Raw genomic sequence first — 19,090 nt, forward strand, 5'->3', positions numbered from 1 at the left:
ATGTTCGAACACTAGTTGACTATCAAAAGGAAAATACGTTATTGTCTTTGAGGAAAATAGCGCAAAATCTTGTAGGACAAGATAAATAAAAGTAAATCATTGCCAAAGAGAACATAATTCCAAACTTTTGGATATAAATAATGTCATTGATGCGAAGAAGACATCTCCGAGCTTCTTTGACGTTGTCGATTTAACTGAAACAACAACCTTAAAGCTCTAGCCTAATGAATGGGAAGCATGCCTCTTTTTCAGCTTTGCGAGCTCCTCGGGGCTCAATCCAAAAGCCTTCTCCAGGAGATCTTCTTTGATCCCGGATCCGAAAACAGCAGCTGGAATTTTCATTAGTCCAGGATTTTGGCTGTCAAAACTCCCTATAATTGTTGCTGGAGTTTCTCCAACATTCATTTGGAAATGAACTAAGCCTCTAGGAAACACCATGACCTCACCTTTCTCAATTACCTTAGCAAATATCCGGTTACTGGTATCCACAAACCCAGAATATATCTTTCCTTCAAGAACAACAGCCACTTCAGTAGCTCTAGGATGAAAATGCGGAACATTGACACCTCCAACGTCAAAATCCGCTCTAACCATAGACATTCCGAGCGTGTTAAGACCCGGGAACACGTTTGAATTAACAGCTATGGATGAAAAGCCAGATCCATTAATAAACTTTCCAGGGAACTTTATGCCAGAGAAAATGAAGTCTTCTACCTTAGCCAGGGAAGAGTTCTTGCAGGGTGAATGAGTCCCGCTCGGCAAGCAGAAGTCGAATACCGGATCAGGATCCGACGCCAAGGTCAGAGATCCATGGAAGATGATGAGAAACAGAACCAGCATTTTTGGAACCATGGTTTTGCAGAGAGTTGTGAGCAACCACAGGGGACCAAATTGGCTAAAAACTAGTGGGTTTTGGTACAAATTTAATAGCTGTTTCTGTCTTATTCTTCAGAAGACTTTGCTTGGGAACGAAGAGAGTGGGTTAGCTAAGCCAAAATGATTGGTGGGTTGGTTGTTGTTTGCTTGCCTTTGTTTTGCTCCCCTTTTCTTGAACTTAAAAGTCTAACTTTTGCTCATGACTTTCATTATGGTTTGGAAATTAAGAAAGCAATGAGGAATAGAAATAAAAAAAATTAGTGTTACAATTATAAAAAGACGATTAACTATATACTAAACCACTAATTAGCAAAATTGTAAAAGCTTAAAGAATAATTTTTAAATACTTGTTTCTCCTTTTGGATTTTAATTAAGAATTCATAAACAAAACAAGATAAAGAAGAAAATTAGAAAGAAATAAGCATAAAATTTGAAAAAATAGAAAAACGAAAACGAAATAATCATAGTGAGTTGCAAGAATGAGAATCACTGTCACCATAAATCTAATGCTTTTCTCGTGTTCTTCTCAAATTAAAATTTATTTATTTGTACTTTTTCCTTGAGAATAAAAAGATTTGAATCGATGACATAAATTTTAACCGATTGATTATTACTTGACCAATTATAAGGCATGCAGGATGGTTATGGTAACCAATAACCAAGTCCTATAACGAAAGAAAGTCGTGGGAGAATTTTATTACCTCAGAAGAACTCATTAGCCAGTGCAATCTACAGTAATTTACATGCAAGAGAAAAGGAAATAATTAGCAGAGTACAATGGCTAAATGGCTTTCTAACAAATTAATTAGCCATAGATAAGTGTTCTTACAGCTGCTTTAAGTTCTTGTCATAGAACTCTCTAAGGTTTAGGGTTTGTAATTCCAGCAAAATACACAACAAATATGCAACTGTGAGTTTTGAGTTTTGAGTTTTTCTAACAGTGCTCATTTTTTCTTGGCTTCTGCACTGCCTGTTGTCATAAAGGACTCCCCACAGCCACATTGACCTTTCGAATTTGGATTGATAAAGATAAACTCGGATCTACCAAGAAGAAAGAGAGAAAATAAGTTTCATTCGCCTACGAGATGATCATTTGTGTCTTATGTAATGAGTTTCGAATGGACTGAATCTAATAAATTTTTAACTGTTCTGTGCAAAATAATAATAAAACACCTCCAGCACTATAGAAAATTGATTGAGGAGCATTCAGAATGGAATTAGCTCACAGCTGATTAAGACCTTTTAGAATATGTTCGGATTTTGGAATAGCAATGTAGCGTTTCTAGGAGCCATTATATGTCAGTTTGATGTAATAACTAGCATGCAGGATATTTCCTCAACATATGGATGATAATTGAGCTGAAAACATAAAATTGTAGGTAAGAGATTTCTCAAATACCTCAATTTGTCATCTACGAAGTCCATCTTTGTTCCTATTACGTGCATCAGCGCCTTCGGTTCAATCAGTATCTTCACATTTTGATCCTCGACCAGTTCATCGAACTTCCCTTTCTCATCTGAAATATTTGACAAATGAAAATGTTGATACGAAATAATGCAATATTGAAGTATTTCAACAGATGGAGATCATAACTAGAGTCCATTTATGCCAAAGGAAAGGTAATGGTTGAATCCTATTTCTTGCACAAGGAAAATGTTCAATGATAATGTGATTATGAAACTGAGGTAATGCTGAGATAGAAAATCATCCAATCAGCCATAAAAAGCTGAATTGTGAATACTGATAACTGAGAAAATAGCCATATTAAATAAACACAAACAATAGTAAGTCCCAACCCACAGTGTATAAAATCTCAAACTTCTGACCTTCTAACATGATAGCTCCAAGTTGACCCTTAGAGGCTTGTTAACCTATTTATCTTCTAATTAAATAAAAACAACACTTTGGTCCAATAACATACTAATTAACTGTGAGATCCCACGTTGGTTTGGGAGGAGAACGAAGCATTCTTTATAAGGGTGTGAAAACTTTGAGGGGAAGCCGGAAAGGAAAAGGCCCAAAGAGGACAATATCTACTTGCAGTAGGCTTGGGCCGTTACAATTGGTATCAGAACCAGACACCAGACATTGTGCTAGCAACGAGGCTAAGCCCCAAAGGGGGGTGGACAGGAGATGTCATACTAGCAAGGATGTTGAACCTCGAAGGGGGGTGGGGGTCCCACATCGAATGGAGAAGGGAATGAGTATCAACGCCGGCGAGGATGCTAGGCCCCGAAGGGGGTGGATTGTGAGATTCCACATCGATTGAGGAGACTTTCTTTATAAGGTGTGAAAACCTCTTCCTAGCAGACGCATTTTAAAATTTTTTAGGGAAGCCCGAGAGGGAAAGCCCAAAGAGATCAATATCTGCTAGCGGTAGGTTTGAGCCATGGGAAAGAGAGAGAAAAGGTTCTCAAGTACAATTTAATCCATTCCTGCTATGTTCTCGCAATAGCCAACCTACACCACAAAGTAAATGGTACTTGATGGAAACAAATGCTCACCATAAATTTGGGAGAAACATACGTTTAGTCTGGGATAGTAGTATATCAATAATCCATTAATCCCTATGTCGAAAGTTTGTAAAGCAACTTGTCGAATCCAAACTTCCCGTCTGGTAACACCATTAAATTCATAACTATTCTATAAGATCCAGAATGGTTTACAGACTGAAGTAGTAGTTAAGTTAATTCTCCTCTCATACATAGGACCCTGCATGAAAGATCATTTTAGTCTATCAACTGATGCATTCAGGCATGTCAGTTTTATCTTTCAGATTTGCCGTTTGTTAAGGATATCAAGAACGCAACGCTCATCTTCGAACAACTCGCCAACCATACCCAGGCCCAATTCTGGTTATGACAATTACAGAATCATTTAACCTTCTAGTTTTCTGCATCTAATAATCATAATAAATCCTCGGTCTTAAAATCATGATTCTTGGTAACTGGAGCTGGAAACACTTAAAGGATAGAGAAATTTTCTTCTAAAGGACTCCAGTTCCGACACATCTCCTCTTTAACTGTTAGGTTATATCGTTCAAATAAACGAAATACCTAATTATCTCGAATCAAATTCAAACAGCAACATCTGATTCATAGAAAAGAGGATACATAATCGAAATTTTTCATCACATCCTAAAATTCAGACATAAAACGAGTAAAGTGAAATCGCAAACAATCAAGAAAAAGTTAAAATTCATTAGGTATTACGAACCTGCGTAGTTGAGAGTATAGGATAAACCATTACAACCGCGCGCCTTGACGCCAAGGCGGAGGAATGGACGTTGGCGCTGTTGAAGAAGTTGTCGAATTCTAGCGGCGGCGGCCTCCGTCAGAGTAAGAATTTGGCGGCGAGCGGCTGGTCCGACCTTCTGAGAAGCTGCGGCGAGAAAGGAAGACGAAGAAGCTGCCATTTCCCTCCACGATCCTATCAATTTTTTCCTCTCCAAATAGACTCGCAAATGTTCATTTACTCGACAGCTTTCACCTTTTTTTTTTTTTTTTTTTTTTCGTGGAATTTTCGTTACATAGCATTTTGGTTGAATTACAATTGTCACCATTTTGTTAATGTTAATTTTGAATTTTTATTGAACTTAATAAATTATATTAAATAAATATTATTTCCATACACCCCGAGAGATTCGAACCTTCGGGGGGTTTCAAACAAAGCTTGAAAAAAAGAATGAAAAAAAAAAGAAAAAGAAACGTCGCCTGAGAGATTCGAACTCTCGCGGGGAAACCCCATGTACTTAGCAGGCACACGCCTTAACCACTCGGCCAAAGCGACTGTTTGTTATACTCTTATATTTTATTTAAAAAATACGGTCTTACAAGCAAAAGACATACATATATCATCAACAAATTTCATCTAAAAGAGGGCGTTTCAAACATCTTGCCCGTTTATAAATTTGAAAAATAGGAAAGTCTAATTAATCGGGTCGTTCAACTTTTTGTCATATTGGTTGGAGAAGTCAACGAAGTACTCCTCCTAAGAATGTAAAAATCTATCTCTAGTAGACACATTTTAAAACTTTGAAGGGAAACAGTTGAAGAAAAAACCAAAAGAAAACAATATTTACCCGTGTGCTCAGACTATTACATTTTTATCGAAAGAAAAAAAAAAGTGTCAACCAAGTAGGCGGGATGTGCTGGGAAGACCAGAAATGGAGCCCCAATGTCTCCAAGAAATTCTGAACCAGTTTAGTACATTAAACAGTGGACAAAACAAACATCATGGCTGCCTTGAAATAAATATACAGCAGTTTAGAAGACTCAGAATCACATAACAAATCACACGCCTAACCTCTTCTCATTGCGTAGCTACAAATCCTTACATAAATAAACTTCTGAATTCCCCATTTGCAAGTTGGCACAGCTGATTGTAAGATTGGGCATCTGTACAATAGGTAAATTTTAACAAAGACAGTTTTGGTTTTGAAACCAAATATCAAAACAATTCATTTAGCCTAACATTACTGAGGGATAAGTGAAATGATTGATCGTATCAAGACCAAATGGTATTTGTAACCGTCAAAATCCACCACCGTTAACTACTATTATCCGCTTTGGTCTGTTACGTATTCTCATTAGCCTCACGATTTTAATATGCGTCTGTTAGGGAGAGGTTTCCACATCCTTGTAAGGAATGCTTCGTTCTCCTCTCCAACAATGCGGGATCTCACAATCTACACATCTGGAGTCCTAGTGTCCTCGCTGGCACACTGCTTGATATGTCTGGCCCTGATACTATTTGTAACAGATCAAGTCCATCGTTAGCATATATTGTTTGCTTTAGCCCATTATGTATTGTCATCAGCCTCACGGTTTTAATACGTGTCTATTACGGAGAGGTTTCCACACCCTTATAAAAAAATGCTTTATTGACTTCTTCAACTAACGTGGGATCTAACCGTATTTGACTAGCTTTCAAATCCATAGGGACAGTGATATATTATAATGGCATAGTGATGACAGAATGACTTGGTTTTAGTACATACCAAATGTGGTTCCAAAGTCGGTCCAATGTTCAACATTGATGATCTTGTTGCCCTCAGCAATACCAACGACCTCTACAAAGTTCATGAGAGGGACTGTGGGCAAGCCATGAACAGTCAAATGCTGTTCATCCGTAGACTTCCCTGTAACGACTCCACCATCACTTTGAATAACTTGAACAACTGCTCGAATCTTTCTTCCAGAATGCACGTTCAATAATTCACCATTGCAAAAAACTGCAGGGTTTGACGTATCCATGTCTGAAAAATCAACCATGGTGAAAGTCATAATTTTTTGGATTCAACGGTTATTATGATCAGATCATGGCAGTGTAATGTTCAAAGCAATCTAAAATGACTTTATACGCATGATAACAAAAATCTTGTGCATTTCTACACTTACCAATTGAATAAATCTACACAAAAAAATCAATTATACCTCTAAATTTTGAAATGTCTAAATTGATTCACTTAGGAAAGTTTATGATTTAGATTGATACCATTCTTAGTTTAGAATGTTAATTAATACAACCAAAAATTTGGAGTTTTTCCCTAAATGTAAGAATGATAGCACTTCTTCTGCATGCAATGGAAGAAAACAAAAACGTTAGAAAACAAATCGAGGAGTCTATTCTGCATAGGAAAAATGCGTTTCACCAAATAAACTTCATCCTCTAGTCTCAATAGTAAAACATCCGAAACAAACAACCTATTGCAACAACAACATTTAGCATAACAATATTTAACTTGATATGCGCGTGTTGTTTAAAACATTGAGATCATGACCTCTTAATAACTCTGTTCAACTCAAGGAGTTGAGAATGGCAGAATCGTGCAAGACGCGAAGAATAAAATTAGCAATCGATAGCACAAGTTTTTCGTAAAAACGAGGGCTCATTAATGCAAAAACTGAATCCAATTTAAAAAGAAACAAACGTGAAAGGCTAGTGGGAAATCAAATTTTAATTTCCATGGCTAATATGTTGACCAGAACATATCACTAGAACGAGACCAGAAATCAATTACAATCCTCTATGCGAAGAAGATTACAATCAAGCAAACTAGTAAAATAAATTTAGATTTATAGAACTGCTGAATGAAACACTTCGATCAAACATACAAAAGATCATCATGGCCCATGGTTATGAAGTAAATCATCAAACAACTACCTTACATACAATGGACGAAGAACAACTTGTTAATAACGAGATGAACTAAGTAGCAGAAAGCCTCAAAACCTAAATCTCCTGGTTCAGAACGATTTCTAACGCATACCTGCGTGTGTACTATGCTTCTTCCGCGCAGAGAGAGAGAGAGAGAGAGATCACATTGAGATTGATATTCCAAACGACGAACTACCAAGAAGCGGGAATTTATGGCCCGGTTCTTGACTAAGATGATATTTTGGCGGGAACGAGACGAAGGGGCGAAATTTTGTTATTTATTTGGTTAAATTATACAAAAGGAAAAAGAAAAAGCCTTATTCTTATTTCTTATCGATTTATCGCTATCCATTACCCTTTTTTTTTCCTTTTTGTGAAATGATTTTTGCTACCTATTTATTTAAAATGGATACAATTATTTGAGCCAAAATGAGGACACAAAGTATAACGACACATGCCAGATCATGATCAAGATTCGAAATTTAGATTGGACACCTAATGGTCTCGGTACTCCGCTACATCCCCCGTGACATGATCATGTTACTTACTTCTCGCTTCTTAAGAGCAAAGACTATCCCTAAACATGAATTATTACAGTATAGACGCACCTTAATCTTAAAAGTGAAGATTATCCCCAAACATGAATCATTCCAGCATATTTTGTACTTACTCACATGCATTCTAGAAAAGAAAGATGGACCTTAATGATATAAGTAGTGACTTTCAATTCTTTTAAGCCTTTCTTAGCTCAGGATTCCTCTCATTCGCACGTGGTCTCCATCATTCATGTAAAAAGGATATGTGAACCAAAGTGGGGTATAGAGATTCGAACTAACAACTTGAAGATAAGAAGTACATGCACGTGCCGTAATGGCAATTGAAGATTATGTAGAATTTACATTTTGTTATGCAAGGTAACATTAAGCTCCTAAATAGTAAACAAGGGAGGAGATTATGTTGTGGACTAAAAAGTTGATACATTTCATAGGAACAGTTGACATTGTTGGAGCAATGCAATAGAACGGAGAATTATGCTATACATCATTTGCAAAGAAGCCCCCCACCAAGAAAAAGAAAAAAAAAAGGAAAAGAATAATAATTGTGCTAATTAGTCTTTCCAGACAGGAATAATTCCTTGTGCAGCCAAACGTTTCTCAATCCAAAAAACTAAAAGCTTTGCTGTTACTTTCTTCTCATCCACCAGAAATGGCTCAACAGAGCTTCCTCCATTGCCATATGAGGATAGTGAAAACCCTTTTGGGCCTGTTCCAACAGGATTAGACATTGAGTTTAGATGTTTTTTTCCTCTTTTTTTGACTCATAAGTTGCAATATTTCTAAACTATCCAAGTAGAAATCCGTTAAAACTATAGATGGAAATTTAGACCTAGATAGGTGTAGCGATGCTAGCATGCTAATTTTTATCCAAGCTCATCGCTACGCTGTTCTAAATCTCAATTTTCATCTAGTAATTTAATAGATTTCTACTGAAAGGATAGTTTTTTATATGTTCATCAGTAGTAGTAGATATTGTCCGCTTTTGATATGATTGCTGATAATTTGTTCTTACTTACCTTCACCATTTTTGTATTTAACTCAAGGCAGTGAAAACCAGAAGCTAAAGGGTGATGACAATGATAAAATAGTTACGTTCTCTAAGAAGAATTTAGTACCTGTGAGGCCATTGGGGAAGAAAGCCCAAAATGAGTAGGGAACTCCATTTTTCGAGAATGAACCATCCAACTGCCATTGTCAATCCAAATTCAATGAGCTGAAGCTAAGAGTTTATTAGTGAACGTTAATTGGGATGGAAGAAACTAACTCTGTCATCTTGGAACGATAACTCGATATCAGCAACATCGGCTTGTGCTTCAAGTATCGCTTTGAGTGAAGGTATGACATCTTCCTCCATCATTTGAGGCAGTGGCTTCACTGGCGCTTTTGCTGGCGGTTTGGGCTTTGCTGGAGCTTCCTTCTGAACTGCCTTTATCTCCTTTGGCTCCGCAGAAACTGATAGAAAAGACTTCTACTTTAGCAGATGCCATAAATTGAGTATTAATAAACGCAGCAGAAAGAAACAAATAAACCCGAGCATGACCCTTTTCATGTGGAACAGAAGAAAGGTCACCTAAGAAGCATAGACATTTTAGTTTAGTTTGGCTAGTGTGTCCGTATCCAACACATGTCAGACATTTGGACACTCCAATACTTGTTCGACACATGTTGTATACTTGTTAGCAATAGACAAGTTCAATACAGGTCCAAGATTTGTTAGACACGTATTAAACACTTGTTAATTATAATGAAAATACACCTAATAAAAGAGGACAAAAACAAAAAGTTTTGAGTGTGAAATACATTCAACTCGTTTTTTTAGCATACAAATGAAAAAAACTTATCGACATTAAATTTACTTTTCGTATAAAAATGATGTATATTAATAAACATGTTTTTGTTTACTTTTTGTATAAAAATGATGTATATTAATAAACACGTTTTTTTCCATATCCATGTTCTAGACTTTTTTAAAATGACGTGCCATTGTGTCGATGTCATGTCTATCAGTATCTATGCCTCTCAGGAGCACTCTGTCAATCTTTCAGTGGTGTACTATGAAAGACTTGCCAGCAACTAACCTGTTGGAGTAGATGATTCCTGCAAGGTAGAGCAGCATATGACTCTGCGTTCAGCTGGAAGCTTATGTACCTGCACAAGTCAACTTAAGTTATATCCACTCTTATTGGTAAACTAAATTTATGAAATGAAGAGCAGGATGCTATCTGTAAAGATGAATAAAGATGACAGATCCCAGCTATAACCATAAAAGCTAGGTGATACTATCACTCCACTGCTCCAGTAGATTTTTGTATACTAAAAAGTACTGGCTTGAACTCATGCGTTCTTTCTGGTATGGCAGGCATGCAACAAGATCATGAATGTAGGAAAAACTTATGTCTAGAAACAACAAAAAAAGAGATACCTAAGGCAGAAACTATGGCTCAACCATTCTGTTGTTCTTTGCCACTACCTACCTACCACATCACCGACTCGAGCAAGGTGGTTTGGAACTTAAGCATAAGTGTCTCATATCTTAGGTTTGAATCTATGAGATCCCATATCGGTTGGAGAGGGGAACAAAACACTCTTTATAGGGGGTGTGGAAACTCTCCCTAGTAGACGCATGTTAAAACCTTGAAAGGAAGTCCAGAAGGGAAAACCCAAAGAGGACAAAACAGTAAGAAGGTAAAGCGGCTGGCTGAGAATCTCTTCGTGAACGGACTTCATCTGTTAGCAGTGGGCTTGGGCTGTTACAAATAGTATCAGAGCCAGACACTGAGCGGTGTGCCAGCAAGGACGCTGGGCCTTTAAGGGGGGTGGATTATGAGATCCTACATCGGTTGGAGAGGGGAACGAACGAAGCATTCCTTATAAGGGTGTGGAAACCTCTTCCTAACAGACGCGTTTTAAAAACTTTGAGGGGAAGCCCGTAAGGGAAAGCCTAAAGAGGACAATATCTGTTAGCTGTGGGCTTGGGCGGTTACGGAATCTCTTCTTCTATATTTATAATGTAATATTCTTAATCTATGTACACATGAATGCTACTTATAGCATCATATTACCTTCCAACTTTCCATCTAGTGGAGTGATTTGAAGGTATGGTTACCTTCCTCTTTATCTTATGGGGCCATTTTGAACTCTCATACATTTTTTTCCTCTACTAACTGAATCTTCCCTCCCCAGATCTCTCTCTCTCTCTCTTGTTCATGACTCTGCCCCCAGTTGAAACACTGTTAAGAATTCATCAACTTTAATTTTTTGGTTCAATTATGATGAATCATGATGATATTAGGGTAATAGATCCTATATTTCGAACCCTTACAAAGTCATTTCATCTACCACTAATATTGGTAACTATTTGTTTCACTTCGTGCCAATATCCAAGCCTACATGTAAAAAGAAATAATAAGAACATGAATTAAGAACTAAATTTATTGGAACTTAACCTTTAGTGTTCAATGATGATATAACAAATTCAAATGCTGAAATAGTTTTTTTAAGTACAAATAATTTCAAAGTCCTAATAGTATTTTTCTCTTCTGGAGTGGGACCTGGTTTATTTTCGGATTACAATTCCAAATCATGTTGCTAATCAATCGGTGGATACCGTAGTTTTGGAACCAAAAATAACAAACACGTTGATTCTAGGGAGAATTTTAAGCTTCGTTTTCCTCTTTTCCTCCTTTTACTCGAGCACTTCACATCTAAGTCAGAAGAATATAACGAAGTAAAATCGACTACGAGTTTCTAAGAACTATGCCATAAAAGAGAGTACGAAACTTGAAAAAGGTAAAACAGTTAAAGCGCAATCAAGTCAGGAATAAATTGTACGTCTATTCATAGCAGAATCAAACCAAGAATAACAGAATAAGAACCAGAAATGAAATCAGAATCGGAATAAGAACAAAACGAGGAAACATACCGTGTGAACCGAGAATACTGGAGAAGGTTTGGAATTCTGAGGAAAGTAAGTAGCAGTTGAAACTCCAATTCCGCCTCCTCCTTTGAGAATCATTGCCATCTAAAACGCTACCGAGGAGAGGGATTAAACTCGCAGAGAAGATCACAGGGCAAGAACTTTGAGTACAGTTTTGAAGAGTTTGATAGTGAAGATTAGAGGTTCATAGCGGTGAGATGAGAATCGTTGGTGTAAGGTAGTTGACAACAACGGCAAAGAAAATGCTTCTCATTCTGCGCTACAAAGACGAGGCGCGCGGATTTTTGTGATCCACTCGCGCTAATCGGAACAATTTCTGCCACTGCTTTTTTTTTTTTTTCTCCCGTTCTTTTTCTATTTTATATAAAATAACTTATTTTTAGTTATGATTTAAAAATCTATTCTAAAAAATATTCTTAAAAGGAAATAAGTTAATATTAATGCCCTAATCATGAGCGGTTCCTCCCGGGCGGTGCCCCATATCCCTACAAGTAGAGGATGATCAAATTCGCTACACCCACCCGTAGCCCTGATACTAAATCGACTTTAGACTAGCTTTACATTACAAAATACCCCTCGGGTAGTTCGAGGGAAGAACCCAGAACCCGATCTACGGCCGAATAGCAACTCGTACATAAGCATACACACTGAGAGCAAAACTCAAATCGAGAATAGCGCCCCTGACCTACATAGCCATTCTTGCATATCCGAGCGTTGCGTGGTTGTTTTGCAAGATCTCACTTTCAGTTCGTAGAGTGGATCAAAGATGTGTTCAGCTTGATTCGTTGGTTCACTTCGTCATCTTACATCGCCGCTTACTGCCACCTTCTTTGTCAAAGGATAGCTTGTACGCCTTAGAAGTCTCGCTTAGTCCAAGGAACACACATTTCAAACTCTTGTCCTCAAGTTTCTTCCTTTTCTCGTCATGAACGTGTGCATACGTTATGCACCCTAAGATTCTAAAGTGGTCTATCGCAGGCTTCCTTCCGCTCCATGTTTCTTGTGGAGTCATATCTCTAACACAGAAAGTAGGGCTTTCGGTTGAGAATGTGCACTGACCACACAACCGTTTTTTGCCATAATTCCTTCGGAACTTCTCCTTTATTTAGCCAACTTTGAACCATGTTGAGAATGATTCTGTTCTTTCTTTTGGCCACACTATTTTGTTGTGGTGTATATGTTGTTGTCAACTGCATAATTAGAGATTATATTAATGTAATTTTACATTAATAAAATATTATAACCCTAAATAATCTTTCACTCAAAATTTGTAATCATATGAGAATAAATGAAGTTCATATTGCACGATTGAGATATCTTGATTCATATCAAATATGGTGGTCTAATCTACTCTGATACTTAAGTCGATGCTTAGATGATAGTAGTATATTATGGTGCATCACATGAGATACCTCGTATTTATACCACTTATGTCTCATTGTGTCCTTGTTCAAGCCCGTGTATGGTGGCATAAGAAATTAGAGAGGATAGAGAGACGGTCTTTGCCAAACTCGATAAGTCGTTTTGCTGATCAAGGCTCGAATCTACTTAGTTTCTTATAAAGCCTTACGAGGGGAACTATTATTTTTTTTGTCCACGTGGCACACCGAGAGGACACCATGTGGAAGTGGGGGAGAGGAGAATAAATCATTCTTTATAAGAGCGTGAAAATCTCTTTCTAACCAGACACGTTTTAAAACCGTGAAGCTGATGACAATATGTAATGGGTCATAGCCGACAATATATATTAGCGATGGGCTTGAGCTGTTACAAATGGTATTAGAAATAGTCATCGGGCAGTGTACTAGCGAGAGGACGCTGGCTCCGGGTGAATTATGAGATTCTACATCGATTGGAGAGAGAAACGAACAGTCACCGAGTAGAGTGTCAACGAGAATGTGATATGAACTAAGAGACATCAATCATACAATATACTTCAATAAAGATGTGAAGAAAATATTGTTGAAATTATCAAAAGATATTTCAATTCATGCCACGGTGGGGAAGAATGAAGTTTCATGTTATAAATTTTGGGTGGATTACAATTTAGAGTAATTGTATTTCATTAATGTATTTGAAGACTTTTTATCTATTTTAGGATACAATTACATAATGGTTAATTATGGTCGTAGTATGAATGTTAAACTCTTGGAATGTCTTTAATAGTTTCATTTTGAGGCTATATAAAGTTGTATTTGCCAGTAGACTTGGAAAATATAGTAAAAGAAGCGTGTGTGCTTTTCTTAAAACCAATGGCTAAGTTTCTTTGCAATTCTATGTAGTTTATGTTGCATGTAGAATCATTCAAGCTCGACAGGATCAATCTTGCTTATGAAGTGATTCGAATCTGAAGCAAGCGTTCTTGCCTTGAGATATTTGATCAACAAGAATCATTCAAGTTAGACATGATCGATCTTGTTTGGGGAGTGATTCGAATCTCAAACAATGTTTTTGTCTTGAGATATTCGATCAACAAGGTAATCCGAATCTTACTCCCCTTAAATCTTACTCGCCTTGCAGAATGCTAGTCCCAAGATGATGGATTGAAAGAGGAGGTGTAAAAGGAAAAGGAAAGAGAATGTATTGATGCGATTGACTAGCTCGTTCATAGGCGCATGAAAACAAATCGTTTCAGTTGACTAAGGAAAAGTCGTATATTAAAAAAATAAAGTCAACGAAGAAAAGGTGAAAGTCAAAGGCTTTATGTGCTGGAATGGCACAGGACATGGTAATCTTGTTGTTCCAAAGACTCCAAGAGCCAACAGACATTAAATAAGACCAAGAATGCTTCTTCTTCTTCTTTTTCTTCTTCTTCTACTTCAACTCCTTTATTTATTTATTTATTTATTATGCTCTGCGTTATTAATTACTTCCATTAACAAACAATGAACGAAAAAAAATGGAAAGAAGAAGAAGAAGAACAGAGATGGCGTTGATTTTGATGCTGCTTTGTTCGTCTATGGTGGCTTCCTTTGCTTTCAAACAACTTTTCACAACAGGTTATTTTCCTCGTACACAAATTTTGTATGTTTTTTTTAGTATAAAAATTGGAAGGATGAGGGATCGAACCTGGGATCTCAATGTTCATGTCAATTTTTGTTGACAAATTTATATATTTATTTACTTATAGATATTGCTGAATTTCAAGAAAGTGAGCATAGGGAGAAGTATGGTAAAAATGGCGTTGTAATCCCAATGCGCATAGTTAGTAGACTTGGTGGCGGAGGAGGATCGGGCGGAGGAGGATCCGGCGGAGGAGGTCGTGGTGGCGGTGGAGGAGGATCGTCAGGAGGAGGTAGTGGTGGCAGAGGAGGATCCCCAGGAGGAGGTAGTGGTGGCGGAGGAGGAGGTCGTGGTGGGAGAGGAGGAGCTCACTCTGGCACAGGAAATTGGCATCAGAACTCCATGAGGTTCATAGTAGCTGGAGTTTCCTCATCAGTTGCGTATTTATTTAGACTTATTTGATTATGAACACATATATACTCAAAATCATGAATAATGTGTTTGATAAAAGAAGCACAATGGGGGCAATGGGACGGTGTCTAATTTGTTTCATTCATGTATTATGTATCTAATTTTGTGTTCATTAATTAACTCATTCTTTGGTTTTTGTTGGTGTTTTGGGATTCTACACATTTGTTCAACTCTAATTTTATTAAATACATGTTTGAATTTTAGTTTGTTCAACATTAATTTATTTGGCCACTAAATTTACCTTTTGCCATAATTTATCTATCAATTTTGTTTATATGCTAATTTATATTAAAAATGTTATTTTTATATAAAATTAGTAAGGGTTGGAAAAATATTTTGGCAGGTGATATGAGTAATTTGAATAGAGCTTACAACCTAACTCAACTTGGATCGAGGTGGATTGAATCGGACCGGTTGAATTAGTGACCCGAACAACTTAAATAGAGTTTACAAATCGAATTGTGTTGAATCGAGTTGGGTTGGATTGTTAGATTGTTTTTTTTTTTTTATCCTTTCTAATTATTGAAAAAAAATCATATTTATGTACCATACACATTACATTTAATATCAAACTTACATAAAAGTTATAATGCATCACTAGCCTTGGTTAAAAATGTTAAATATTTGTAATCTTCGTGGTAATCTTAAAGTTGGGTAGGGTTAACTTCAACTGTAACTCTATTATTAGGTCCACCTCAGACATGAATTTTGAGTTTAAAAAATTCAACCAAACTCAAATTGAAATGAAAAAATAAATAAATAAATCAACCCAACTCAACTTTTATAATTTTGGTTGAATAGTCCAAATTAGTCGAGTTTTTGGATCATATCAAATAAAATCAACCACAATCGTCTATTACTAACTATCATAAAAATTACTATTAAAGTACAATCGTCTATTACTAACTATCATAAAAATTACAATTAAACTTTAACTTTCTTTATAAAGGTAAAATATTATAAATAATAATTAAAAAGCTACTAACTTCCTCACAAATTAACCAAAATAGTTTAAGTAATTAATTTTACAAATAGCATGCTTATAATTTTAATTAATTAAGAATAGTTGAGCATAACAAGTTTCACCCAAATTTCATATATTGAGAACAGCAAACAAAACAACATCTGGAAGTGGTTTAGAGACATTAACCAATAAGACATCGAAATCAGACAAGATCAAATCAAATCGGATGGTGTACCAAATCAAATCAGATCTAAGATCGCCAGCCAACTAGAAACCAAAACCAAAATCAAAATCAAAATCAAAATCAAACTCGAGATCGAGATCGAGATCGAAACACCGAGAAAAGGTTTCAGAATCATGGAAGAAGAACAGAAACCAAAGTGATCCTATTCAGTTTTGATTGTTATCACTCACAATCAAACAACAGGAAACCAGAAGAGTAGAAACCGTGTCCTGAAGGGGCCTTCTTTCAGCAATAGTTTCAAAAAAAGATTCGAGTTCGTGTCTCTTTTTAAAAGGATGTCTTATTCTAACCACTCTTGTTCCGTGTCCGTGTTCGTGTCCTTAAAAGAGATAAGATAGCTTTAGTGGATCAAAAGAAGACTCCCCTGCCATTTTTGTATAAGTATATCACACCATTCCTAACAGCCACATACAGAAGGATCTAGATCACACAAAACCCACCTGTTTCTATTACTATGGGAAGAAGAAGGGAGCTAACCTTGATGTTCTTGCTGTTTTGTTCTACCATACCAGCCATTTCATCTGCTCTCCAACAACAAATCCTCCCAACAGGTAACTATCCTTTCCAATCTCTCAACTAAGATTCAATTCACACAATTCTTCACAATTCTTCTCTTTATGTTCATATCCTTTCGATCAAAATTCATTTTTTAGTGTATCGTTCTAAATACTATTCAATGAGTTCATCACAATATGGCTGTCGTAATAACCGTCAAGATATAATACCTATCTGACACATTGTGACAACCTAAACTAAAAAGATCATAAGTTTGTCTTTATTCTCTTTTCTTTAGAGGTGTAAAGGAAGCTATCTGAACGACTACGAGAGGAAAAGGTAAATCTAAAATACTAAGATAGTTAAAGGTTAAATCGTTCCTAAGGTTAAGCTTAGTTTAGGTTAAAGTTGGGTAAATGTAAATAGTAAGATAGTTAAAAGGTTATATCATTCCTAAGGTTAAAGCTTAGTTGAGTTTAAGTTAGGATAACTTAAATTATATCCATGTTTTTAACACTAATCAACATCAAAGTGTAAAGTATATACGACAAAGTTGAATAATGAGACCGACAATAAAATAAAGTGTGCATTCCATAAAATGTGTGTATAAACGACAAATTTGCACAATTGCAGATGTGTTGAGAATAGTAATGTGGAAAAGGAAAGAATAAAAGGTAAATAGAAGAATATAGACGAGTGAGGAGTGCAAGTTATCATGTCTTTTATAATGTCAAATGAAAATAAATATATAAATAAAATAAAGTTTAAATGGAGGGCCATAACAATGTATGACTTTTCCACTAACTTTAACTTTTGGGAGTTAATATTTCAAATCAAATCAAAGGCTAGATGCTGCTAGTGACTAAAGTGATCAAATAATCAACTAATCCAACTAGTAAGATATTCATAATTTCTAATTTATTATTTTAATTAAATGGTAATATTAAATAGAAACAAAGGGATCAAATGATTAAGGTTTCATTTATATTATGATATATATGATGCTTATATATATATATGTTTGGTTGCAAAAATTTTAAGTTTTTTTAAAGTTCAAAACTTGTGAAATAAGCCCTTCCCATTCCTACTTTTTATTGTATTTAATTAGAGATTATATCCACTTGTATTAAAAACCTCCAACTGGGTTAGAGAAGGATTAGAAAGGAGTTGGAAAAGAGAGTTAAAAAGAGTCTATTTTTTAAAAAAATATGTTCAAAATTCATTTCACTAATGATGATTTTTACCTTCAAAATGTTTATTTTATGTGAAATATCAGATAATTAAGCTTAAAATTACCACTAAATTCATTTCACGTAGTTTAAATTAAAATGGGATTTAAATCAAATACAAGATTAGAAACTTATAAAGTGGGAATTTTTGGTGCCTCACTAGTGCATGCCATGAATAGAATATTCCTACACACTTCCCACGAAGAAATAATGGGTCACCAAAAGAAAACTTACCACTAAATTCCTACGGTCAGTGTGTATTCTGTTGTGTGCGCTTCTTTTTTCAGTAACATTTGCTAAGCTTTAAGAAATGAAATTCATTATACCCCCATTCCTAAACCATTTTCTATATGTATGCAGAGTCAAATTACCACCAGAAAACTAATGCAGAAAAACATGGCAAGGATGGTGTCACTAACCGGATTAGCAGCATATACAGTGCAAGGGCAATCACCGTTTCACAAGGGATTGGTCATGGAAGTGCCGCCGGTGGCGGAGAAAATGGTGGTGGCGGTAGACCTCAAGCAGGAGGTGGAGGTGCGGCCGTAATCCCTGTTTATGCCGCTGGTTCGGCACAAGCACATCATCGCCAAGGTCGAACGCGCAATGCAGGAAATCACTATGAAAACAACATGGGGCTTCTGGTAGCTTCAGTTTTGGCCGCCATTGCTCATCTCCATTTAGTTTTCTGATATCAAGGATGCTTCCATACAAGAACATTGTTAAATCTGTTGATTGAGGTGTGTGCTTCATCTTTCTTGTTGGATCTTTCTTTCCTGTTAAGGTCAAGAAAAGTGCATAATAATTGGCTTGCAAATGATTGTATATACAGAAACAGAACCTCATAAACTCTTTCTTTGTTTGATAACTGTTGTATTGTACAGAGACAGTAGCCTTTTAATTGCGTCAATTACATGATTTCTGACTGGAAATGCAACAAAATTCTACATTTGCTAGATATTCAAAGTGGATAATAGCCAAAAGAGATTCTGTCATGATCATTTTGGTTTATCCTACTTCAATGGATTGATTGATGAAGACAAAAGCTTTAGAAACAAAGAATTCGAAAGGGAATTTTGATATGATGCATTAAATTAGTATCTTAATTCGTGGACTTGACAGGAGAAAAACTATAGAGCTTCAAGCCATAGTCA

At 36.1% G+C, this 19,090-nt stretch overlaps 6 protein-coding genes and 1 non-coding gene across 8 annotated transcripts; 2 read left to right on the forward strand and 5 right to left on the reverse strand.

Moving 5' to 3' along the window:
- Positions 1-20: 20 nt before the first annotated feature.
- Positions 21-1,769, reverse strand: LOC111800335 (germin-like protein subfamily 3 member 2). Its single transcript, XM_023683984.1, has 3 exons — positions 1,706-1,769; positions 1,578-1,605; positions 21-1,079 (listed from the first exon to the last, which is right to left on the reverse strand). Exon 3 carries the CDS (start codon positions 850-852, stop codon positions 217-219), a length of 636 nt encoding a protein of 211 aa, XP_023539752.1. The 5' UTR covers positions 853-1,079; positions 1,578-1,605; positions 1,706-1,769; the 3' UTR covers positions 21-216.
- LOC111800355 (iron-sulfur assembly protein IscA-like 1, mitochondrial) lies at positions 1,316-4,365 on the reverse strand. 2 transcript variants are annotated; one of them, XR_002815982.1, is made up of 4 exons: positions 4,094-4,365; positions 2,276-2,393; positions 1,706-1,917; positions 1,316-1,605 (listed from the first exon to the last, which is right to left on the reverse strand). XR_002815982.1 is itself a non-coding variant. In XM_023684010.1 (3 exons), the coding sequence occupies exons 1-3, from the start codon at positions 4,290-4,292 to the stop codon at positions 1,821-1,823; spliced, it is 414 nt and encodes a 137-aa protein (XP_023539778.1). In that variant the 5' UTR covers positions 4,293-4,365; the 3' UTR covers positions 1,375-1,820. The 2 variants fall into 2 exon arrangements, 1 of the variants encoding a protein (XP_023539778.1); XM_023684010.1 differs by having other exon boundaries at positions 1,375-1,917.
- A 219-nt stretch (positions 4,366-4,584) lies between these two features.
- TRNAS-GCU lies at positions 4,585-4,666 on the reverse strand. Its single transcript has one exon. It is a non-coding gene; the product is annotated as a tRNA-Ser (tRNA).
- A 357-nt stretch (positions 4,667-5,023) lies between these two features.
- LOC111800366 (replication protein A 14 kDa subunit B-like) lies at positions 5,024-7,276 on the reverse strand. Its single transcript, XM_023684023.1, has 3 exons — positions 7,149-7,276; positions 5,877-6,134; positions 5,024-5,274 (listed from the first exon to the last, which is right to left on the reverse strand). The coding sequence occupies exons 2-3, from the start codon at positions 6,130-6,132 to the stop codon at positions 5,210-5,212; spliced, it is 321 nt and encodes a 106-aa protein (XP_023539791.1). The 5' UTR covers positions 6,133-6,134; positions 7,149-7,276; the 3' UTR covers positions 5,024-5,209.
- A 628-nt stretch (positions 7,277-7,904) lies between these two features.
- LOC111800345 lies at positions 7,905-11,858 on the reverse strand. Its single transcript, XM_023683995.1, has 5 exons — positions 11,516-11,858; positions 9,672-9,741; positions 8,858-9,045; positions 8,709-8,778; positions 7,905-8,299 (listed from the first exon to the last, which is right to left on the reverse strand). The coding sequence occupies exons 1-5, from the start codon at positions 11,612-11,614 to the stop codon at positions 8,145-8,147; spliced, it is 582 nt and encodes a 193-aa protein (XP_023539763.1). The 5' UTR covers positions 11,615-11,858; the 3' UTR covers positions 7,905-8,144.
- A 2,598-nt stretch (positions 11,859-14,456) lies between these two features.
- Positions 14,457-14,995, forward strand: LOC111808479 (glycine-rich RNA-binding protein 2-like). The gene is made up of 2 exons (XM_023694482.1): positions 14,457-14,529; positions 14,661-14,995. The coding sequence occupies exons 1-2, from the start codon at positions 14,457-14,459 to the stop codon at positions 14,993-14,995; spliced, it is 408 nt and encodes a 135-aa protein (XP_023550250.1).
- Positions 14,996-16,348: 1,353 nt separating this feature from the next.
- Positions 16,349-18,885, forward strand: LOC111780932 (glycine-rich RNA-binding protein GRP1A-like). The gene is made up of 2 exons (XM_023661296.1): positions 16,349-16,763; positions 18,297-18,885. Exons 1-2 carry the CDS (start codon positions 16,667-16,669, stop codon positions 18,626-18,628), a joined length of 429 nt encoding a protein of 142 aa, XP_023517064.1. The 5' UTR covers positions 16,349-16,666; the 3' UTR covers positions 18,629-18,885.
- Positions 18,886-19,090: the final 205 nt, after the last annotated feature.

The sequence above is a fragment of the Cucurbita pepo genome, chromosome LG01, assembly GCF_002806865.2.
Source record: "Cucurbita pepo subsp. pepo cultivar mu-cu-16 chromosome LG01, ASM280686v2, whole genome shotgun sequence".
Classification (NCBI taxonomy): Eukaryota; Viridiplantae; Streptophyta; class Magnoliopsida; order Cucurbitales; family Cucurbitaceae; genus Cucurbita; species Cucurbita pepo.

Excerpts from the sequence above, each read along its gene's own strand:
- LOC111780932 (XM_023661296.1), top strand. The coding sequence starts at position 16,667 with ATGGGAAGAAGAAGGGAGCTAACCTTGATGTTCTTGCTGTTTTGTTCT. Across the intron at positions 16,764-18,296 it reads ACAACAAATCCTCCCAACAG|AGTCAAATTACCACCAGAAA; the intron begins GTAACTATCCTT and ends ATATGTATGCAG.
- LOC111800366 (XM_023684023.1), bottom strand. The coding sequence starts at position 6,132 with ATGGATACGTCAAACCCTGCAGTTTTTTGCAATGGTGAATTATTGAAC. Across the intron at positions 5,275-5,876 it reads CGACTTTGGAACCACATTTG|ATGCCCAATCTTACAATCAG; the intron begins GTATGTACTAAA and ends CCTATTGTACAG.
- LOC111800355 (XM_023684010.1), bottom strand. The coding sequence starts at position 4,292 with ATGGCAGCTTCTTCGTCTTCCTTTCTCGCCGCAGCTTCTCAGAAGGTC. Across the intron at positions 2,394-4,093 it reads CTATACTCTCAACTACGCAG|ATGAGAAAGGGAAGTTCGAT; the intron begins GTTCGTAATACC and ends CAAATATTTCAG. Across the intron at positions 1,918-2,275 it reads TTCGTAGATGACAAATTGAG|ATCCGAGTTTATCTTTATCA; the intron begins GTATTTGAGAAA and ends TCTTCTTGGTAG.
- LOC111800345 (XM_023683995.1), bottom strand. The coding sequence starts at position 11,614 with ATGGCAATGATTCTCAAAGGAGGAGGCGGAATTGGAGTTTCAACTGCT. Across the intron at positions 9,742-11,515 it reads CAGTATTCTCGGTTCACACG|GTACATAAGCTTCCAGCTGA; the intron begins GTATGTTTCCTC and ends TGACTTGTGCAG. Across the intron at positions 8,300-8,708 it reads CTTCCCCAATGGCCTCACAG|GCCCAAAAGGGTTTTCACTA; the intron begins GTACTAAATTCT and ends CTGTTGGAACAG.
- LOC111808479 (XM_023694482.1), top strand. The coding sequence starts at position 14,457 with ATGGCGTTGATTTTGATGCTGCTTTGTTCGTCTATGGTGGCTTCCTTT. Across the intron at positions 14,530-14,660 it reads CAAACAACTTTTCACAACAG|ATATTGCTGAATTTCAAGAA; the intron begins GTTATTTTCCTC and ends ATTTACTTATAG.
- LOC111800335 (XM_023683984.1), bottom strand. The coding sequence starts at position 852 with ATGGTTCCAAAAATGCTGGTTCTGTTTCTCATCATCTTCCATGGATCT.